At 33.6% G+C, this 19,851-nt stretch overlaps 2 protein-coding genes across 2 annotated transcripts in view; one reads left to right on the forward strand and one right to left on the reverse strand.

Moving 5' to 3' along the window:
- Nucleotides 1-542: 542 nt before the first annotated feature.
- Nucleotides 543-19,788, reverse strand: LOC106710277. Its single transcript, XM_014502303.2, has 4 exons — nucleotides 18,707-19,788; nucleotides 2,008-2,093; nucleotides 1,326-1,659; nucleotides 543-808 (listed from the first exon to the last, which is right to left on the reverse strand). The coding sequence occupies exons 1-4, from the start codon at nucleotides 19,252-19,254 to the stop codon at nucleotides 703-705; spliced, it is 1,074 nt and encodes a 357-aa protein (XP_014357789.1). The 5' UTR covers nucleotides 19,255-19,788; the 3' UTR covers nucleotides 543-702.
- LOC106710264 (spermine oxidase) overlaps nucleotides 4,256-19,851 on the forward strand; it is a 31,223-nt gene continuing 15,627 nt past the window's right edge. The window contains exon 1 of the mRNA XM_014502288.2: nucleotides 4,256-4,334. The gene's annotated coding sequence lies outside the window, so the exon portion shown is untranslated. The remainder of the gene's footprint in view (nucleotides 4,335-19,851) is intronic.

Below are 19,851 nucleotides of genomic sequence, written 5' to 3' on the forward strand. Positions count from 1 at the left end.
ATATTTAAGCAACTGTCAAAATTATTAAATCGAGGGGTGAAAGGCTATTTGTTATAAGCGACATTTTTTGCGATATTGACTTATATATATATATATATATATATATATTATATATATATATATATATAAGTCAATGTCGCTTAAAACAAATAGCCTTTCACCCCTCGATATGTATTTTTACATTATTAAAGGATAGCATTGGCAAAATATACTTGTTTTATAATGGTGGATTTTATGACAATTTACGTGTATAATCTACGCTACATTATACAAGTTATTTATTGCCTTTATCAGTAATATTATATGAATCTATTCATGTTTTATACTCAAGGTTGTATATTAAGGCTTTAAAAACCTTGAGGAACTATCAAAAAACATTCCATACATTTCCATCAATTTATAAACTTGTAATTCACAAGCATTTGACGTCATCACAACCTGATTCGTTAATTTCAAATTTTGTAACAAATTTGATTTAACATTTTTATTATTTTAATTGGTAGCCAAAATTGAGCAGATTATAGATTAAAAATGTTTTTAACTTCAGTCGTTGCATTAATAAAAGATAAGCGATTATCTTTAAAACACTGCGTTCTTTAAAACAGTCTTCGTCTATGACATGGGATATTTCTCCCCTAGACATAATTGTCTACGTCAGGTTATTTCTACATTAGACGTGGTTGTCTATGACTCGTGCTGTTGTCACACTAACGTGCTGAGCTCGTGCGCATCGTGGCTGAGGTCGATGGTGGCAGCGGGCACACCCGGTGTCGCCGCGCCCTCTCCCGGCGGCGTACTCGTAGGTGGCCTAAAGTTGACATTATTATTTTAGTAACCTCTAAAACTTAGCAAACACTAAAATGTTAATCGAGAGCTTACATTAGTCAGCTGATATTTTTAAAAAATTTGAATGAAAGATGATAGTACTACATTATATAGTCTGGTAACTAGTCTCTTTAAAGGGACCCAATTCGCAATTGATGAGATATTGTCACTTTTAGTTGTTTATGGTAATTATTATATAGGATAAAAATTATGGTTCAAATAGTTCTCAAATACACTTCAGGTATGTAATAATCTTATCTATATATATAAAAGAAACTCGTGTTAGTTACACTATTTATAACTCAAGATCAGTCGAACTGATTTTGCTGAAAATTGATGGGGAGGAAACTTAGAACTAGGAGACGGACATAAGAACTTTTTTATCTTGTGTGCATTTTTTTAATTCCGCGCGGACGGAGTCTCGGGTAAAAGCTAGTTAAGGTTATTTTTTTGTACTTTACTCGTTTACCTATTTTATAATAATCAAAGTTATGGTTCACCTAATAATATACGGTCCACCTTGCTGGAGCAACGTTATAGGATGAGTGTACGGAGCCCCGGCAACACTGTGGAAGCTGACATTCCCTCCAGTGGTGTTTAAATGTCCGTTGCCAAGTAAAGCACCATTAGACGTGCTAATATTTGGTGATGTAGCATTCGTTGCATTCAAATCTTGGCCCCGGAACGCTTTAACAAGATTCGTCTTCTCTTTTTGCCACACGAAGACATTATGAACCATTGCGCAGCCACAGAATATGATGCCAACTCCAATGAACACTGACGTCACTATAGCCGGCGTTGAATGGAACTGGATGAAAGTGTAGAGTATTATCCCTGGAAATATATATATTTGATTAATTAATTTAAAAAAAAGCAAGAAGTAGAATTTCTTTCACTTCGGGGAAGAATATGAGTCGAATGACATCCTCGCTCAAAATCAGAATGTTTAGGCTACAGGCGCGGACACATTTGAATAAAAAATTTGGAATTTAATTTTGCTAATTTCAGACACCGAAAAATCGATATCAAAGTATAAATCGAACTTCTTAATCGACTGAGACGGATAAAAAACGTTATTTTTTGCTTAACATTAATCTCACCCTTATCTTAAAGTTGACAAAGAGTAAAAAAAAGTATTTGTAATTTACGCAAACATAAAACCGATTATCAAGTATTAATTACCTGTTAAAAACACCGGTATCGATATGAAGAAGCCTCCAACAGCACAAACACGCGTTATCGCTGATTTTTGCAGATATTTGTTTGATCTGTAAATAATTAAACACAGATTAAAAAATAAATAAAACAAACGTTTCTTTTAACGCTTTTTATGTTTACTTTATCGCTATGATTTTGTTAATTGTTCGGGAGTCGAATAATTGTTTAATGAGCATTCGATTAATCGATATGATATTTTAAAAGGTTGCAAACACGTTGAAACTCGTTTGTGAGCAGACTTAACGGATCGGGCACCTGTCGTACTGGCGTCAGGGTTGTCGACTTTCACGGTCCATCTATAGATAACATAGACTTTCACATTCGTTAAAAATCATGTAAAATAAGGTGCCTAGTATTAAAAGAAAGGAAAAACAACCAGTTATTACAAAGCCGCCCTTCAAGTTTTATTTACTTCTTATACCACAATGCAACTGTATTTTCCAATAAAGTTAGTTTAAATTTGTTATTTTCCTAACAAAGTATAACGTACTGCTATTTGTTACACTTTTATTTAATGGACCCTTATTCCCTTGGTGTATAGTTGGCGAGAGGAATCTTCAAATATAGATAACTAGCTTTTACCCGCGACTCCGTCCGCGCGGAATAAAAAAATAGAAAACTGGGTAAAAATTATCTTATGTCCGTTTCCTGGTTCTAAGCTACCTGCCCACCAATTTTCAGTCAAATCGATTCAACCGTTCTTGAGTTATAAATAGTGTAACTAACACGACTTTCTTTTATATATATAGATGTAACATAATGTAGAGATGGAGATTTTTATACAAGTTGACGTCTAATCGAGGGTTCATTTTTGAAGTGTCATTTTGTAATGTAAATGAAAACACTGAGGAAATTTATTCCAACAAGGCTTTCGGAGGCTGTTGTGTCGCTTCACTTGTGCTCCGAATTATGTATTTATGGGTTATGTATCTTTAAATTAATCTAAATATGGTTGTTAAAGAATAACTGTTATTTTAAATACACTTTTAGACCAAAATTGTTTCATTTTTATAACTTAAAATTTATTTATTTTTTTATACACAATCTGCACAATAATCTTTGCACATGTATCATCTGTTAGTTCTCGTTGGGTTAGTTTATCAGCTGTTTCAAAATATTTTATGACAGCCCTAGACTTGACGGTGTCCCACCGGTTTTCTTGTTTCCCATGTCACTGACACTGCCATGTTCCTACATTATTATCATGTTGTGTTCATTGCTTCATTATGATGGCATATTTAATAAAATAAAACCCCTAATTAAATGTAACACAGACGATTCTGCTCGGAATTAACTTTATAATTTACCAATCGAAAGTTTTAACTTTCTTAGACACTATGGAAATTCTTTAAGATGTGTCCGCATAACTGATGCAGGAAAATCTATGTCAAGCATAAGTTTGTGACCACAAAAAATAACTAATATGTTGCTATATTTTGAAAAAAAGAAAGAAAAACATTTATTACCTACCACACTTAAAACATGTACAAGGCACAAACTTGACATAAAAGTGTGACGAACGGGATTTATTTCTTTTTATGTCATGTTTTATAGAATTATTTTCTTAGTATTGTAGAATTTTGTTTCTTTATGCTTTGTAAAGAAACAGATTTTTTTTTTCATATTTGGTGATTTATTTTAAATTCCAATAGTCTTTCATATGACAAAGTTTTTTTTACGTTAACTGAATTTAACCCAAAGTATGACATGTTGCGGTTGGCGCCATTTGCAAGGGTTGTTCCTAACGGTTTTTTCAAAAGGCGGATACAAAGAGTCACGCTTCGAAAACTGTAAGGGTAAGTTCACATAAAAAAATGTTACCATTATTGTGATAGAAAATAATTGCTATTACTAAGCTTATGTCATTAAACATCACGTAGATGCAACATAGTAATCTATTTGAATAAAACAGATACAACATTGTCGCAGTGATTGTTTGACCCTGGCAACACAAATGTACGAGTAAGTATAAATATTGTGCTTTTATTGTGCTAATTGCTTGTTTTACAAACAGATAAACTGTCCTACAAAATTATAACAATGGGGCAATAAGATGAATAATTAAACCTTTAATACAATACCTTTGATAGGATCAGATTTAAATCTAATCCGTGCAATACAATAATTCTAGCATAATCTTCAATTAGTAAACAATAATTTGATTAAATGCGGGCGGTTTAAGATTACGTTATCAGAAGTTTGCGCTTCACAGCCGCCAGTATACGGATTCAGTTCTATCAGCTGACAAGACCGGTTCCCTACGTGTCTACTGCACAAATTCCAAGTAACAGGTACGTACAAAGATATCGTGAACATTCCTCGCTCGTTTTCGACTCGTGAGATTTTATTTTCGAATGTTGAAGAAATGGCGGGAAATGTTCTCGAAATGATCGATGACCAGAGATAAAATATCGATGTTACGTTGGTATCTTTGAATACTAACATGGCAAACTTGATGTTAACTAATTATTTAAAGTCAAAATCGATGCCAAAGATAAACATTAAATTAATTCTGTGGTTTAATTTTTTTATCAGCATTTTCATTGATTCTTAATCAAAGTAATGACCGTTACAGATAAATCCATATTAATTTGAATATTTATGCTGTCATTCGTGTCATTACAATGGCGGGAAATGTTTTCGCGCCATCCTAAGTTTGCGTTCTGAAATAGTAGTTTCAAGTCGTAATTCATAACAATTTCACGTCACAAAATCAAACAATGGAGGCTTATCTCTAGCCTACTTTGTTATCATTTTATGTAAACTAATACTTAGACCTAAATAAACGTGAGAATCTAAAATATAAACTTTTAAGTTTGATAATTTTGAATGTTTTGATATTTATCGTATGCTATAAATAAAATTTGTAATATACACTTACACATATATAACGAAATTGTTAAATATAGAATTGCGTTTGTCTCAATTTATTTAGGTTATTACGATAACTAGAAACTTGTCTAGACAAGTCTTTACTTTAAAGGTAAACAGTTTGACGTTTCCGGTTTTTAACGAGGTGACCATTCTATGTCGTCGATATTTAAGTTAAAATAAATTAGTAGTTTTCTAATAATCTAAATTCTAAATAATTTAAAATACAGTAACTAACAATATATTTAATACTTGAAGAACTGCAATTTTTCTGATAAAAGTTTTTTGTGTAATTATTTATTCTCTGTTGCAGAATATGTAATTACAACGGTATTTTACATATTACATGCCAAATATAAGATAAGATATCTAGTTTCTTATTGGATATATCACTATATCTTAATGACTAACGATAATATATAAAATATTATACGAAAAAAACTTGTTAAAATTCATCGAATGTCATTTTGTGCCAACCATAGACAGACTATATTTTTAAATGTGATAAAGGATTTCCACTAGCCAGCTGCATCGCAATCGTATATTTTAAATTCCTTATCTTCACGAGCAGCGATTTTTTTCTTTTTCTGTTAAACGATGGACATTTCAAATAGTAGTAGCCTGCCAAAAACATCCACATAAACGTGTTGTTTATTATTTTTTTGCTATCTTTTTTCCAGAACAAAAAAAACTAATCTCATCTTGTTTTAAATGAATGTTTCGATACTGTTCATAATGTTTTTAAATCTAACAATTAAATTACACTATAACACTGACCTTGTCTATGATTTTTATAAGGAATTCAATTATAAGTCTGTGTAGAGGTTCCTTTTTTTTGTTACCTGCCCAACGCTTTTATGTATGATAGAGCTTGAATAGTTTAAGGAATTCCATTTTAAGGGCAGAGTTGTGGAAGAATTTGCAAAGTATGCTTATTATTATCAAGGTATTGGCAGGTAAAGATTAACTGTATCACATTTGCTTACTTTTTCTTGCCATTCCAAAGGATGGATTTTTTACTATTCTTATATTTTACTTGGCTAATACACTCCAAGAACTCTTTTAAAGAGGAAGAATAAAATAAAATCATCTTTCAAATTTAATATAATTAATAACAAAATATACGAACAACAATTGGATACTTAACACTCTTTTTATATTTGGAATCTACAGTTTTTTTTTTATTTTAAATTTAATTGTAAATTTTCGTTCATGTGGCATAACAATCCTCACTTTTGCCACTATTAAAAAATATGTTGTCAACTGAGGAAAGTAAGGCTTCGTTTAACACATTTTTCAAAGGATAATCTATTTTAAAATACTTGCGTTTATTACATACGACAAGGGATTCATTTTGCTGCAGGTGAATGACAGAAGTAAATCTTTTAAATACGCTTGTATGGCTTTTGTACCTTCCTAACATATTTACATGTGAAAGACCTTCTTTTACTTATTATTGATATATATTACTTCTATTACGCTTGTTGTACATTATGCCAGGAAAAGAAAAGAAAGATAAACCTTAAGTGAAATACTTTATACCTTATGTTAATCGGAGAAACCTTATTTTTTAAGTTTCGAACTTAAAATATCTTGCTCCTCAAATTCCAAGTTATTTTACTAATATTATAAACTAGCTTTTACCCGCAACTCCGTCCGCGTGGAGTAAAAAAAATGCACACAAGATAAAAAAGTTCCTATGTCCGTCCCCTAGTTCTAAGCTACCTCTCCATCAATTTTCAGCTAATTCTGTTCGACCGATCTTGAGTTATAAATAGTGCAACTAACACGACTTTCTTTTATATATAGTTGCGAATGTTTAGATGGATGGATCCATCATGTTTGTTTGCAGGTATCTTCGGAACGACTCAACGGATTTTGTTGAAATTTGGCACTAATGTAGAACATAGTCTGGAACAACACATAGGTTATTTATTAAGCTTTTTTTTAATACGGTGCGGACAAAGTCGCGGGTTACAACTAGTAGAAAATAAAAACTATATAAAATGAATATTTTTTTAATTTTGAAGAAAAAATAATTAAAATTAAAATTAAAAAAAAATAATAAATTGTGAAAGTATTTTATTCAAAATATAAATAGAAAATCTCAAATGGACATTTATTACATCGTAGGTATGAGTAAGTAATAATAAAACACCCGTAGACAGGACGTCCACACTTAGCAGGCTTCGTAACCCGTTTGATACGACTCTATAAGGTATGTTGTATATCGACCGTCGGATACGAACGAATACAGGAAATTTAACTTGTATCTCTCACTAGTTACTCGCACCAGGTTTCGTTCCGGTAATGAAACGAACTTAAGATACGATTAACAAGAGAATTTCTTTTTGAAGTCGGTTAATAAAGAAAGGGTGCGAGGAGCTAACAAATTGCGAAAGTTGTGCAATATAACCGTGCGTTTTCACTGCCGACTGTAATTTGTATTAATAACTCGGAACGTGGTCATTTATCTAGAAAGTTCAACAGAGGTATCATAAAGCATCTGAACCTATCAAAAGAACTGGCCAGTTATACCTCGGTTATTGAACAAATTCGAATAAACTAAAAAAAAAAAAAACAATTGTCGTCTTTGAACTACGCTTGTGTAATATTTTGCATTGGCGTAAAATCAATTGAAGACGCAACTCGATTCCTTAACAAGTCTACATCTAGGTGTTTTGTTTCAAACACGAGCCGGCCTTAAATGGAGTGCAATTAATGCTCATTCAATAAAATCCATTGCTCACAATATCTAATCCAGAGGTGTCAAACTCAATTTTGCAAAGGGCCATATATTAAATTTTAAATTCATAGGAGAGCCAGATTGAAAGTAAAAAAAATGAACTGAATTATTATAACATTTTATACATTAAATTAGAATCGAATGAAGTCTAAAAGCTCTAATAAAAAAAAATGGGACCCATCTGCAAGCAAAAAAGCAGAGATTCTCAGTAACACACATAAAAAAAAATACAGTCGAATTGATAACCTCCTTCTTTTTGAAGTCAGCTAAAAACATGATTCATTTTTGTCTATGACATTACAATGCTAGGATCCAAATAATATTATTAACTATCTGTCGCCCGCGACTCCGTCCGCGTGCAATATGAAAAAACTTATTTAGTAGCGTATGTGTTTTTGGGGGACTATTTTCTATCATGTCAAATTTCATCCAGATCCGTTGAGCTTTTCTTGAGATCCAAACATTGGCATTTATAATTTATGGTATAAATTAGTACAATGTAAATAATTTGTATTGTATATATAATAAGCATATCCAATTATAGCAATGGTAGGTCAAATTAGATCTCAAGCAATAATACGCTTGAGACCTAGTTTTTAATACTCATGTAGCCTGAACCCTAGTAAATGTTTAAGCTTCGATATATGTTATTACGTAACTAAGACATTTGTATGGTCGTAATGATAAATTTTATAAATAACAAGCAGTTGCCCGCGACTTCATCCGCGCGGATATAAAGAAAGAATCTAGTAATAAATATCAACTGGAGGTAGTGTAGCTTCCTAACAGTTAAAAAATTTCAAATCAATTGTTTTGATTCTATTTTTTTTTCTTAATTTATTATTTTTTACTTACAATATAAACAAAGGAATGCGAACTGATTTGTTAACCTTCTTGGCCAGTGCCTTTTAAGGCAATACGTATAACAAAAAAGGTTAATGTTAAACGTGGGCTGACCGGTTGTGATCAATTCTGACCTTGTCAACCTTTAGCATCCATCCCATGACATGGCCATATGATAGGGTCATAGGGCACAATAAAAAAATTGTCTATGGAGTTTATCGTTTTCATTGTGATATAGCAAGAAGTACAAATTCAAAATATAAAATCTGATTTATTTTACTTTTTTTTATATTGAAAAAGTTGGCGCTTGACCACGATCTCACCCCATGAGGTGATGATGTGGTCTAAAGATGGTACGCGCTAGCTTTGTAGATGCATATTCACTCTACTCTTGAAGTATCTTTTTTTTTAGTGTTTGTCTGTAAAATGTAGTTAATGATTGTATTTATAAAGTTTACCGTTTAAATTTCCTGAATTATAATAAAAACATTACAGTTGGAACCCAGCAAATAATAAACGTTTTCAAACCGCCATACAAAAATCAATTACGTTGACAATTTTTTTTACGCTTAAAAGGTTGTGTCTAAAAAAGGCTCAAGTATTTAATGAGACTAAAAAGTATACCAAGATTCAAGGCTACAAGGCCTGCCCACCTAAAGGTGTTTCATAATCTAAATTATGCGCATAAATTATGACTGGTTAGCGGACCATCACAAGATACTTTGATATTTTTTTCAACTTTTTGATGAATTTTATGAACACCCTGTTTCATCGAAACATCTGACAGATGTCAAAAAGAGGAAATGACAGATTGATATAGTGAATTTCCATTGCTGATATTTTATAAAAAAAAATTGTGTTATCTCTGTTTTTCGTCGTCCGTTCATTGTTTCTGTAATCTGTAGTCTAGTATTTATTCAATATCTGTCTTAACATAATCGGAGATTTTTAATTGTTGACAAAAAAAAACAAACAAATAACTGGTTTTAAATAACTAAAAACTATAAACGCACGTTCTGATTAATATAGAGAATAGAGGATCAAGTTATTCAGTGGTTACCAGGGCGAAACATAGACAATCCAGGGTATATCTCATGTCAAAACTCGTTCTCACGTACACTTCTCAGTTATTACATTAGGGTTCGTTCTCATGAGGATTTTTAATAGCTTATAATATAATTACTTTATTTACACGACCAAATACAGCAATTTAAAAGTGAGTTACCAAAATCATAAAGTGACAGTTTATTTTCATTAGAAATTCCTTAGAATTTAAACTATGGTTAATCGTAGTTCAGAAGTGTCTAGTGATCTTTTTCCGGTACCTGGCACTGGGAAGTCCATTCGTGACAAAAACAGTATCTAAAATGGTGTACAGTCGCAAACAAAAATTAATCCGAAAATAATCCAATGCTATTTATAGCAAAAGATATTTGAAATTAAATTCAACGATGCAAAGTAAAGTACAATCAAGTCCAATAACAATAACCTTTAATGAACTGTGATAACAATAGGCAACGGTCAATGAACGACCGATTAATTGGGTACCGTATAATTTGTGATCAACTACTGGTCATACATCGATGGCTCTTACGAATAATGTGCAGATTGACAACTTTAGAGGAGAGGGTCTCAAAGTTTCAACAATATAGGAAAATAGGCCGCATACGCCCTTTTACTTCATCAAAAACACATTTAAATAAAATTGTTTTAAACATATTGTTGTTAACTAGACTAAGACGTAGCTTTAAATATAAAAAAATAAAAATCATTAATTTCGTACTTTGGCCCTTATACATAGGACCCATCGACATGCTTGTAACAAAAACATCTTTGAATATAAATAATGGGTACATCGAAAGCCTAGGAAGAGATAGATTGCATGAATTGGGACACAATTATAAAAGAAGTGATGACAGATTCAGGACGAAAACTTTTGTGCCTACCCTACACACTATGGCATGACAGGGAGATGGGCTACTGTTGAAACCTGAGTTGAATGATATTTGTTCACCTTTAATTAACAGAATAAAGCTAAGCAAGGCTTTACTCAGGACGAAAGGGAAAGGATTTGCGAATCTAGGTTTAATTGATAACTTAGGAAATCGCTAGTCATTCCCATATAAAGACAATATAATGTAAAAGAAAGATCAAGCCCAATAGGAATAAAGTAAGGGCTAAATTAGTAGGAGAATAACATCAGTAAAAAAGAGCACCCGAAACTGTCGTGCATAGATATGTATGTATGAATATAGAAGCGAGAGAGGTGCAACAATACCGCTTCAATTGGACGCCCGTGGTTTCTGCCTACCCCTCTGGGTTACTGGCGTGAGTTAAGTTGTAGTTTTTTTTAAATTAAAGTTCTAATTCAAAAACTTATTTAAAAAAACTAGAATTTCATAACAGTTTTACGTATTACATTATTACCGTGGGTTCTCATTACCGGAATATTTGTATTTTTTTTGTCATTTCACTCATTCCCTCTGAAAAGAAACGAGATAGTTATGGTTTTGTTGAACAGTGGAAGCCACCGCTTAGGCGCGTCATTTCTCATGATTGCGTCCGTAAGGAATTTGAATGGGTGTGTTGAGTTGAAAAAAAAAAAGTTCTATCTCCGAAACAGGTTAGATGGGCATTGGGCAGGGCGAAGGCAAGGTCGACTCAACGAATGTCGATTACTTCCGGTTGTCGGAGATACTCTTGATTTAGGTCGACGTGGTCATGTATATTAGATAAGATTTTAATATTCTGATATATTATGTTTCTGTGCGAATACATTTTGGTTCCTTTAAAGAGGTTATGAAGAATATATATACTATTTTAGTGTAATGTAAACACATTGAATTTAGAGCTACTTATTTCTAACTACTAATTTCAATGAAAATATCTTTACTGGAAAAAAACAATTGTTAATGATAAAAATAATTATTATTAAATCAAAACTAAATAATGTAGTATTTATGTATATGTTGTATATTATGTAATGATAATTAAAGAATAAAGCTTAAAAATATTATGCAAGAAACTGTTGCTAAATCCTTTTAAAGTATTTTTTTTTACATAATCGAAAACTTTCATTTTTAACACAACACTACTTTGTAACTGCAATGTTTAATTTTATTGCAATATAAGTATGAAGCCAATTCGATTATAGTTAACAATCTTAAACGATTTTTTCTTTATAATAAAATATAGTTAGAATTAAAAAAAATATATAGTAATTAATATAGCCTATGTCACCCGGGGATAGTGTAGCTTCCCAACAGGGAAAGAATTTTTCAGATTGATTTAGTAGTTTTGAAGCCTATTAAATTCGAACAAACAAACAAATGTTTTCCCTTTGTAGTAATAATAAATAATAATAGTATAGATAATCTGTAGAAACTGTAAACTGAATCGGCGAAAATACTAGACGTTAAATCACAAAAATTTAATCTGTAGTACCTGTTGTAATCGTATAAAATTTATCTTTATTGTATGTGTATTAAATTAAATAAATATTGAATTAATTGTACACTTTTATGGCCATTGATTCAATCGAATGGTTTAAGCGAAATAATTTATTAATTAGACGTTAATTAAAGAACCTAGACTTTCAAAATAAACATTTTGCATGTCTACAGTTTTTAGGTTATGTTAACACGAATTGCGTGTTTGATTACAATCACATAAAAAAAACGAATAAGTACTGAAGTGAAGAAACAAAAAACAAAGAATAAACGCATGAACTGAATTAAACAAAAAATGGCACACACTTGAGTTGCCTTTGACACTAAAGTTAAAATCATATTTGAAAGGGTTTTGGGCTGATCGACTACCAAATTATGTTTACCAAAAAGATACCTAATAACATCCTAATCAATGTTGATCCATTATTTTTTATTAAATTTTTCAAAAATTAAAAAACAAGCATTTTTACCGATTTAAATAAACTATAACTAAAAAAGGCAAAGCAAATAATTTTCTTGTTGTCATTTGCATTTAATTTTTTCTTGAAACAATTCATTTTTAATTTAAACGTGTATTAAATATCACTGGCCAGTGATTCATCAAGTCAATGTCAACAGAAAAAAGTAAAATGAAACTTTATTGCGTGACAAAAAGGTTACAAATAAAAAGTAGCCCTTCCCAGACATGTTTATTACAAACGTGGGAACGTAGACGGGAATCGTATCGACGTTATTGACATGCAAGGGAAGAATTTCGCGAAAACGTACAATGAAAATTGAGCACTAATCGAATTGAAATAGAATTGAAAATTTAATGGGATAATAATATTGACATTTGCGTTGATATGGGAATCTGAATAGAGATGTACACAATTTAACAATCGATTGTAATTAAAATTGGATTTTATACTTATGGGAATAAAATCTAAAATTCAATGAGTAACAATTGTTATGGGAACTGAGAAGTATGGACACGAACAAGGCGAGGTTTTGTGTAAGAACCGGTCTCAAATATTTGCGTCTGACCTCGTGCCGTGGTTCATTCAATAACTCCGATAGACGAACCTATAAGCGTTCTTTTTACTAGCACTTTTTAAATGACAAATAAGTGTATTACTTCACATATTTATCTAACATTAACAACTTTAACACATGTACATACGGTTGATTATCGCCTGACCAAAGTTTAATTAACACTCAGATATTGATTTAAAAGAAACAAATGGTATAGCTCAAAAGATATAGTTTTTTGCTTGACAAAGTACTTTGTAACAAGTGTCTCTGAATATATACGATATAAGCAGTTTCCTGCGACTTCGTCCGCGTGAAATAATAACAAAAAAAGTAGTAACATAGCCTTTATCGCCCGGGAATACTGTAGGTTCCCTACAGTGAAAGATATTTTCAAGTCGGTTCAATTGTTTCGAGCCTATTCAATGCAAACAAATAATTAAACAAACAAACTTTACTATTTATAATCTTACTAATATTATAAATGCGAATGTACAGATGGATGGATGGATGGATGTTTGAAGGTATCTCCGGAACGGCTGAACAGATATTGATGAAATTTAGTACAGATGTAGAAAATAGTCTGGATCTACTTATTAAGATTTTTTTTTAATTTCGCTATATAAGAAAGATCCCTTGATGCGTGCATTTTAAAACAATGGACGCATTAAGTATCTCCCATCGTAATCGTAATTAAAAATGGCGATGTAATAAAATTTTCTTTAAAAATAGCTACAGCAATGAGATTGATTCCTAAGCACGAAACTAAGATGCTTACCTACTGATATATAGAAGCTAGATTTTAAAAAGAACTTAGGTAAGTTCTTTTTAAAATCTTTCGCAGGTGCGAATATGAGCAAAAAAAACATTTTTATCTAGAATCTCTTCATACTATTTATCTATTTAAAGGGTTTCAAAGACAGAATTTTTTAAAACAAACAAAAGTGTAAAAAGTGTTATTGCACGTTACACAAGGAAGCACGTGTTGGAAATATGTTATCAAAACAACAGTATAAGTAATCTCAGTCACTCGGGTGACCATGTTTTGAAATAAAAATTGTACCATAATATAGTGAAATGCTCAACCACCTATAAGATCTAACCTTCATCACACTTATCTTAAGTCTCAGAAACCAAACGTTACTTAATTAATATTTTGCCATAAAATAGGTAATAAAAATACAGTTTATCCTTAGAAATAAATATTATCCTTAGAAATTAGATTTCTGTATGCTTATCCTTACTTTTGACTGACGAAACTTTTACTTTTTAACCAACTTTTAGAAAGAAAAATGTTTTAAATTCGGCAACTAGTAACTTTACACATTACAAACAATATAATTTTAATATTATTACTTGACGAATAAAACAGTCTTGCAAATTTATAAACACGTAGCAACCCTATTAATAACCGCTGTTATTTTTGGTTTACCTACTTGCAGCAATGCAAGATGCACGCTCGCATTGTACACATTTCAGACTTCGTATTCACCGCGCGTACACAATTCACGTATTTTTACGATTCACTCAACATCGTCTAATAATTTAAGAACGGATCTATGTTAAAACATTTAACGTGATTTAAATTTAATTAAATGTGTGTCCTAGTAGCTTTTACATCATCAAACAGTTATATAATCTTTGCCTTAAATATGTAATGTAAAAGAATTATTTCGGCTTAACAGAAGGTCACTTAGGTACGAAAAGGTGACAACTCTATGTATCAAATGCATTGTCTAAATTAAATGAACAGACGAGAGAATAAACTGAAAAAGTATAATTACTATTCTTTTAGAAACAGTTTACTGAATGACTATAAAAACATTTTTTAAATAAACATTTAAAATCGTTAGCCATGTACATGGCCAGTCACCTCAATACTTTATGGAACGTTTAATATCGCTAACTTCAACAAAATTATGCTTAACTAAATCACCTGTCCTTGCCATTGATGTACTGGACTTGAACGAGTTTCATTAAGGTTACCGCATAAGATATTCAACACTGTTCAAATCTTATATGTCAACAATGTATAAATATATTAAGAGATAGGAATAGTTCGAGCGAAAATTAGACGCTTTATATACAAATAGCTATCACCCGCGACTCCGACTGTACGGTATTAAAGAAACTAAATAAGTAGCCTATGTGTTTAGCAGCTCTGGAGATACCTTGACAAATATTCATCAAACATCAGTCCATCCATCCATACATGTAAACATTAGTATTTACAATATTAGTAAGATCATACACAATCGACAACAAACAGATACAATGCAATTATTGTTTCGTTTTTTTTTCCAAGGATATGTTTTTAACACCCTATATCTTCTCTCTGAGTTTACATATAGAGTTCAGATGCTAATATTCAAGTTATCTTTCATATTATAAAATGGTTCAGTTATAGCAGGATCATTTATTAAATTCAATTTTTAATCAAGTCTGTCACTCAACGGTATACTGAGGAGTCAATTAACGGATGTTTCATGTTAAATATGCAAGTTTCAGTACACAAGACTTGGTCATAAAACTGGCTTTAACTGGTTACTTGTTAGTGAGAGCTCGTTGCATGTTATGATAGAGTAACTTACATACTGTGACATTAAGCTAAATATTTGAAAAATTACACATTATTGCGGAAATTTACAGTTCATATTCTATTAGAAGGCTTCTAAAAAAGGTCTTTGCCCCGTTTTCTTTAGGTAAAAAGCACAACAAAAATCTAACTTTATTTATAATATCTGATAATATAATATCTGATAACTAATTATATTTTATATTAATAACAGTTGCCCATGACTTCGTCTGCGCGGAATTAAAAAAATCTAGTAATAAATATGGCCTTTGTCACACGGAGATAGTGTAGCTTTCCAACGATGAGAGAATTTTTTCAAATCGGTTCAATTGTTTCGGAGCCTGTTCAATGCAAACAATCAAATCTGTCGAAAATATAATACTATAAAGATACTAGCTGTCGCCCGCGACTCCGTCCGCGCGAAGTTAAAAAAAATGAAAAATAGATGTTGGCCGATTCTCAGACCTACTGAATATGCTCACAAAATTTCATGAGAATCGGTCAAGCCGTTTCGGAGGAGTACGGGAACGAAAACTGTGACACGAGAATTTTATATATTAGATACAGGGCATTAAAGTTCATTGCTATTGGCACATTGTAAGACAAAATACCGGTGCGGGCCTACCTTCCGCGTTGGCTTCATAGGTATTTGCGTTGCCACATTCCGCCCGGAGCACTAGAGCAGACTATAGACACGACAAACCATAGATACGTGGAACCATAGAGGTAGAATTATGTATGGAATTTCGCAAAGTCTGTCATTTACTGCACTGAACACATGTGTTTTGCGGAATGGAAATTAAAATGCGTTGAAAACACGCCTAATTGACAAGTATTTTATTTTTTCAAAATTGTAATGTATACTCCAGTATGACTAAGTACATATTTAAAGACGAAATGACTCCTTATTACTCTAGTTTACATACTAGAGATGTCTATTATTACAAGGAAAAGCTGATTCTTAATAACGTCATAGTTAACCAGATATATTGATTTATTGCCCACCATTTTACTTTTATTTTATCTTGAACTAGTTCTTTTTATCCGAATCAAAAGGAGGTTCTAAATTCTGAATGTTTTTAAGTACTATTATTAAGTGAAAGTTAACTAGATCATGTTAAACATGCATTAAAAATAATATACGAAATCATCTGATTACTGACATAAATGTTCAGAGAGGTATGTAAACAAAAAGAAATTCTTCGCCAGATGTCCGAGCGACCAAGGTATTCGGTTTCGGGATTGAATTCCAAGCGTACCTCTTGGTGTAAAAATACAGATTTCTGTTTTACTATTATCTAATTTTCAGTGCAAAACACAGGCTGAATTTTTTCTCGTAGACACAAAATTTAACTGGTTTTGTGAACGTGCTGCTAGGTACATTTCTTCTTCGACTTGTGAACACTCAATTTTATTTCCCGCCAAAACTCAACCCAGGAACCTGGGCCAGTTTGGTTTAAATAACAGATATATTATTAATCATAGAGATAGCATTCTCGTAGACATATCGTAAAATATGTTCCAATTTTGATGTATACGGAAATTGGTGTTAAACATATTGGTTCATATTTTTTATGTGCAGTTAAAAATGCATTAACACAAACGCTTTCAGAAACATTTATCATTTTTACTCTATTTAATAGTGTTATTTTAGCTTTTTAAATGTAATTAAAACAATAATATTAAATGTCTTATTATCGGCCGTTGATATACGAGTTATTTTTCAACTTTAACTGACTTCAGATTTTAAAGATTTTTAAACTGTCTTTCGCTCATCATCTGGATATTATCTAAGCGTTTCTATGCTATTCTACGGTTCCTTAATTGTCTACTACAGTGATAACAAACCTTTTTGTAAGTCTCAAAGTGCCAGTTTCCAAAAAAAAATTTTTGGCGAGATCATAGACGTGCCATGAAACAATTTTGACTTTCTGATTTTTGGGAACATTATGTAGCGTAGGGATCAGTCGTGTTCACTCCTGATGTGACACATATTTCACTATTTATTTGTAGTGCATAATGAATTTCGTGTTCAGTGACGTGAAATATTTTGTCGCGTGCCATTGGTTTCCCATCCCTGTTCAACATTCATGTTAACTTTATATTATCTATTTCTCTCATTGTTAACATCACCACCCTGTCCTTCTCATATTAGTAGAGTAGATGCACCAGTTTTAGTTCTCCAGATAGATCTATCTTCATAGATCTCAGTCGTCACTCCCTTTTAAATTATGTCATCTTTCACGTATTCATTGTTAAAAGGCGTATTCAATTATAAATAAAGAAAAAACAACTATCGGCTCGTGCCAACGGTTTTGTTATCAGCGTTCGAATGCGGGAAGCGAACTTTTTTATCGTCATCACGAATAACCGCCAACGACGACCGTTAGCACCTGCCCACTGCGGTCGGGTATCGGATGTACAAACAACCAAAACCAAAAAAATCTATGTCTAATCAAGTGAATATACAAAGAAGCACCAAAATAGATTTCCTATTGAAAGTAAACAAGAATTTAACGCTTTAACTTAACAACAGAATTATTGATTTTGTCAGTTGTCCTCACGATATGCTGACTAATGTTGCAATTGTTTCTAAGTTTATTGATTGTATTAAATCGCAAATGCTTTATGCGATCTTTGATGTCTGCCTGTCGACTTGCAATTTGATGAAACCGGGAGCCGTAAAACGACCCAATCATGCTTACTTTATCATAACATCTAGTATCTAATTCGAATTCACGACTCCATAGTTCCGTAACTTAATTCAATCCACTAAGTCATTGGAGCTTTAAGTGTCCTAGTAAGATTGTAATGTTTGGAGAGTAGGCATATGTTAAGTATGATAACACAGTTAATGGTGAGTTAACATTAGCAGCAACGGCAAACTGCAGCCGTTCAGCTTGAGATAATGCGAACGAAATGAGGCTCGCAGCGTCATGTGAGCTGCGATAACACCGGTCCCAACATGTCGCGCTCGCGCCCGCCGCGCAGCCGACCGCGAGCCGCGAGCCGAACAAATATTTAAAATCTGCGGCGAGGGCGAGCGGCCGCGCATACACTATCTACTCGGCACAGGCACGTAATCACCGCAACCGGTTCTCAAGCATTCTTAACGGATAAGAGGCGAGCTGCGCCGGCTGCGGCCTGGTGGAGGCTGAGAGGACTCACCGGCCGTTGGGCGCCGACGGTGAGTGCACCAGCTTCACTGCAAACAGGAACTGTATCGCGCACACGAGCAGGCAGCACAAGTTCAGCGACAGAGTCAACGCGCACAGGGCCAACGTCACTTCGTACACCACAGCGAACTCCTCGGGCGCGCTCGTTGCCGGCGCCGATATCTTGAGTAGGAATAGTAGCGCCAAAAGCGCCAGCAGCAGGCTGACGAGGCAGAGCAGCGCAAGCGACGTTAGAGCTTCCTCCGTAGCCGCCCGCGAGCTACGGCTCCTCATGCCCACCGATCGCGGCTGCAAGCCCGGCGCGGTGCCGTTGGCCAGCTTGGGCGGCGAAGCGACAGGCAAGGGCGCGGGCACCGGCGCCGGCACGGGCGGGGGCTGGGCGCCGGGGCTAACGCTAGCCGAGGTGCCGCCGACCGAGTGCTTGGAGGAGTCCAGCGTGGAGACGTTAAGCGGCAGGTGGTGGTGCGGCCGCCGTGGCATGTTTTGGTAGCGGTGGTCGGCATCGTTAGCCGCCGGCGGCCGCGTCGCATGCTTCAACATAGCGCGGCGCTCACGCCGTGGGCGGCCATCCCGCCGACTGGTTCTCCGGCATACGGCCGGTCAGGTGCGCGACACGATCGCTCCGCTCGGCGGGCGCGAATCGACTGCCGCCGGCCCCCTCGGTGCCTCTACCTGTGGTGACGTCACGGTGCAGGGTGTGCACGCCACCGGCCGTCACCACCGCACTGCAAGCTGCATGCCACGGGCTCTGGATCAACCCCAGGGATTAAACTGACATAACCCACATACATACAACATACAAGTGCATCATACTCAAACTATTTTATTTACAATCGCATGTTGTTGTTTTTCGAAGTGTTTACAAACTACACGAATCAAATTATATGCGCGTGCACATGTAAAGGAATTTGTAACTCATCATCAAAGACAATCACTATTATTGATATGGTTGTTATCTTAGACAGTGATTTTATATTCGCTTAATTCATGGTATAAGGATCACGCGTTTATTAGATGAATCAGGATTCATATTTTACACTAACCAAAACTATATTTACCTTAATTTTTCTCAAATTCATACGTACTTTCAACTCAGGTTTAATTTCAAACCATTATAATATTCACGTAGAAGCGCGT

This window comes from Papilio machaon, chromosome 20 (genome assembly GCF_912999745.1).
Source record: "Papilio machaon chromosome 20, ilPapMach1.1, whole genome shotgun sequence".
NCBI lineage: Eukaryota > Metazoa > Arthropoda > Insecta > Lepidoptera > Papilionidae > Papilio > Papilio machaon.

Excerpts from the sequence above, each read along its gene's own strand:
- LOC106710277 (XM_014502303.2), bottom strand. The coding sequence starts at position 19,254 with ATGTTGAAGCATGCGACGCGGCCGCCGGCGGCTAACGATGCCGACCAC. Across the intron at positions 2,094-18,706 it reads CCGTCGGCGCCCAACGGCCG|ATCAAACAAATATCTGCAAA; the intron begins GTGAGTCCTCTC and ends AATTATTTACAG. Across the intron at positions 1,660-2,007 it reads GATACCGGTGTTTTTAACAG|GGATAATACTCTACACTTTC; the intron begins GTAATTAATACT and ends ATATATTTCCAG.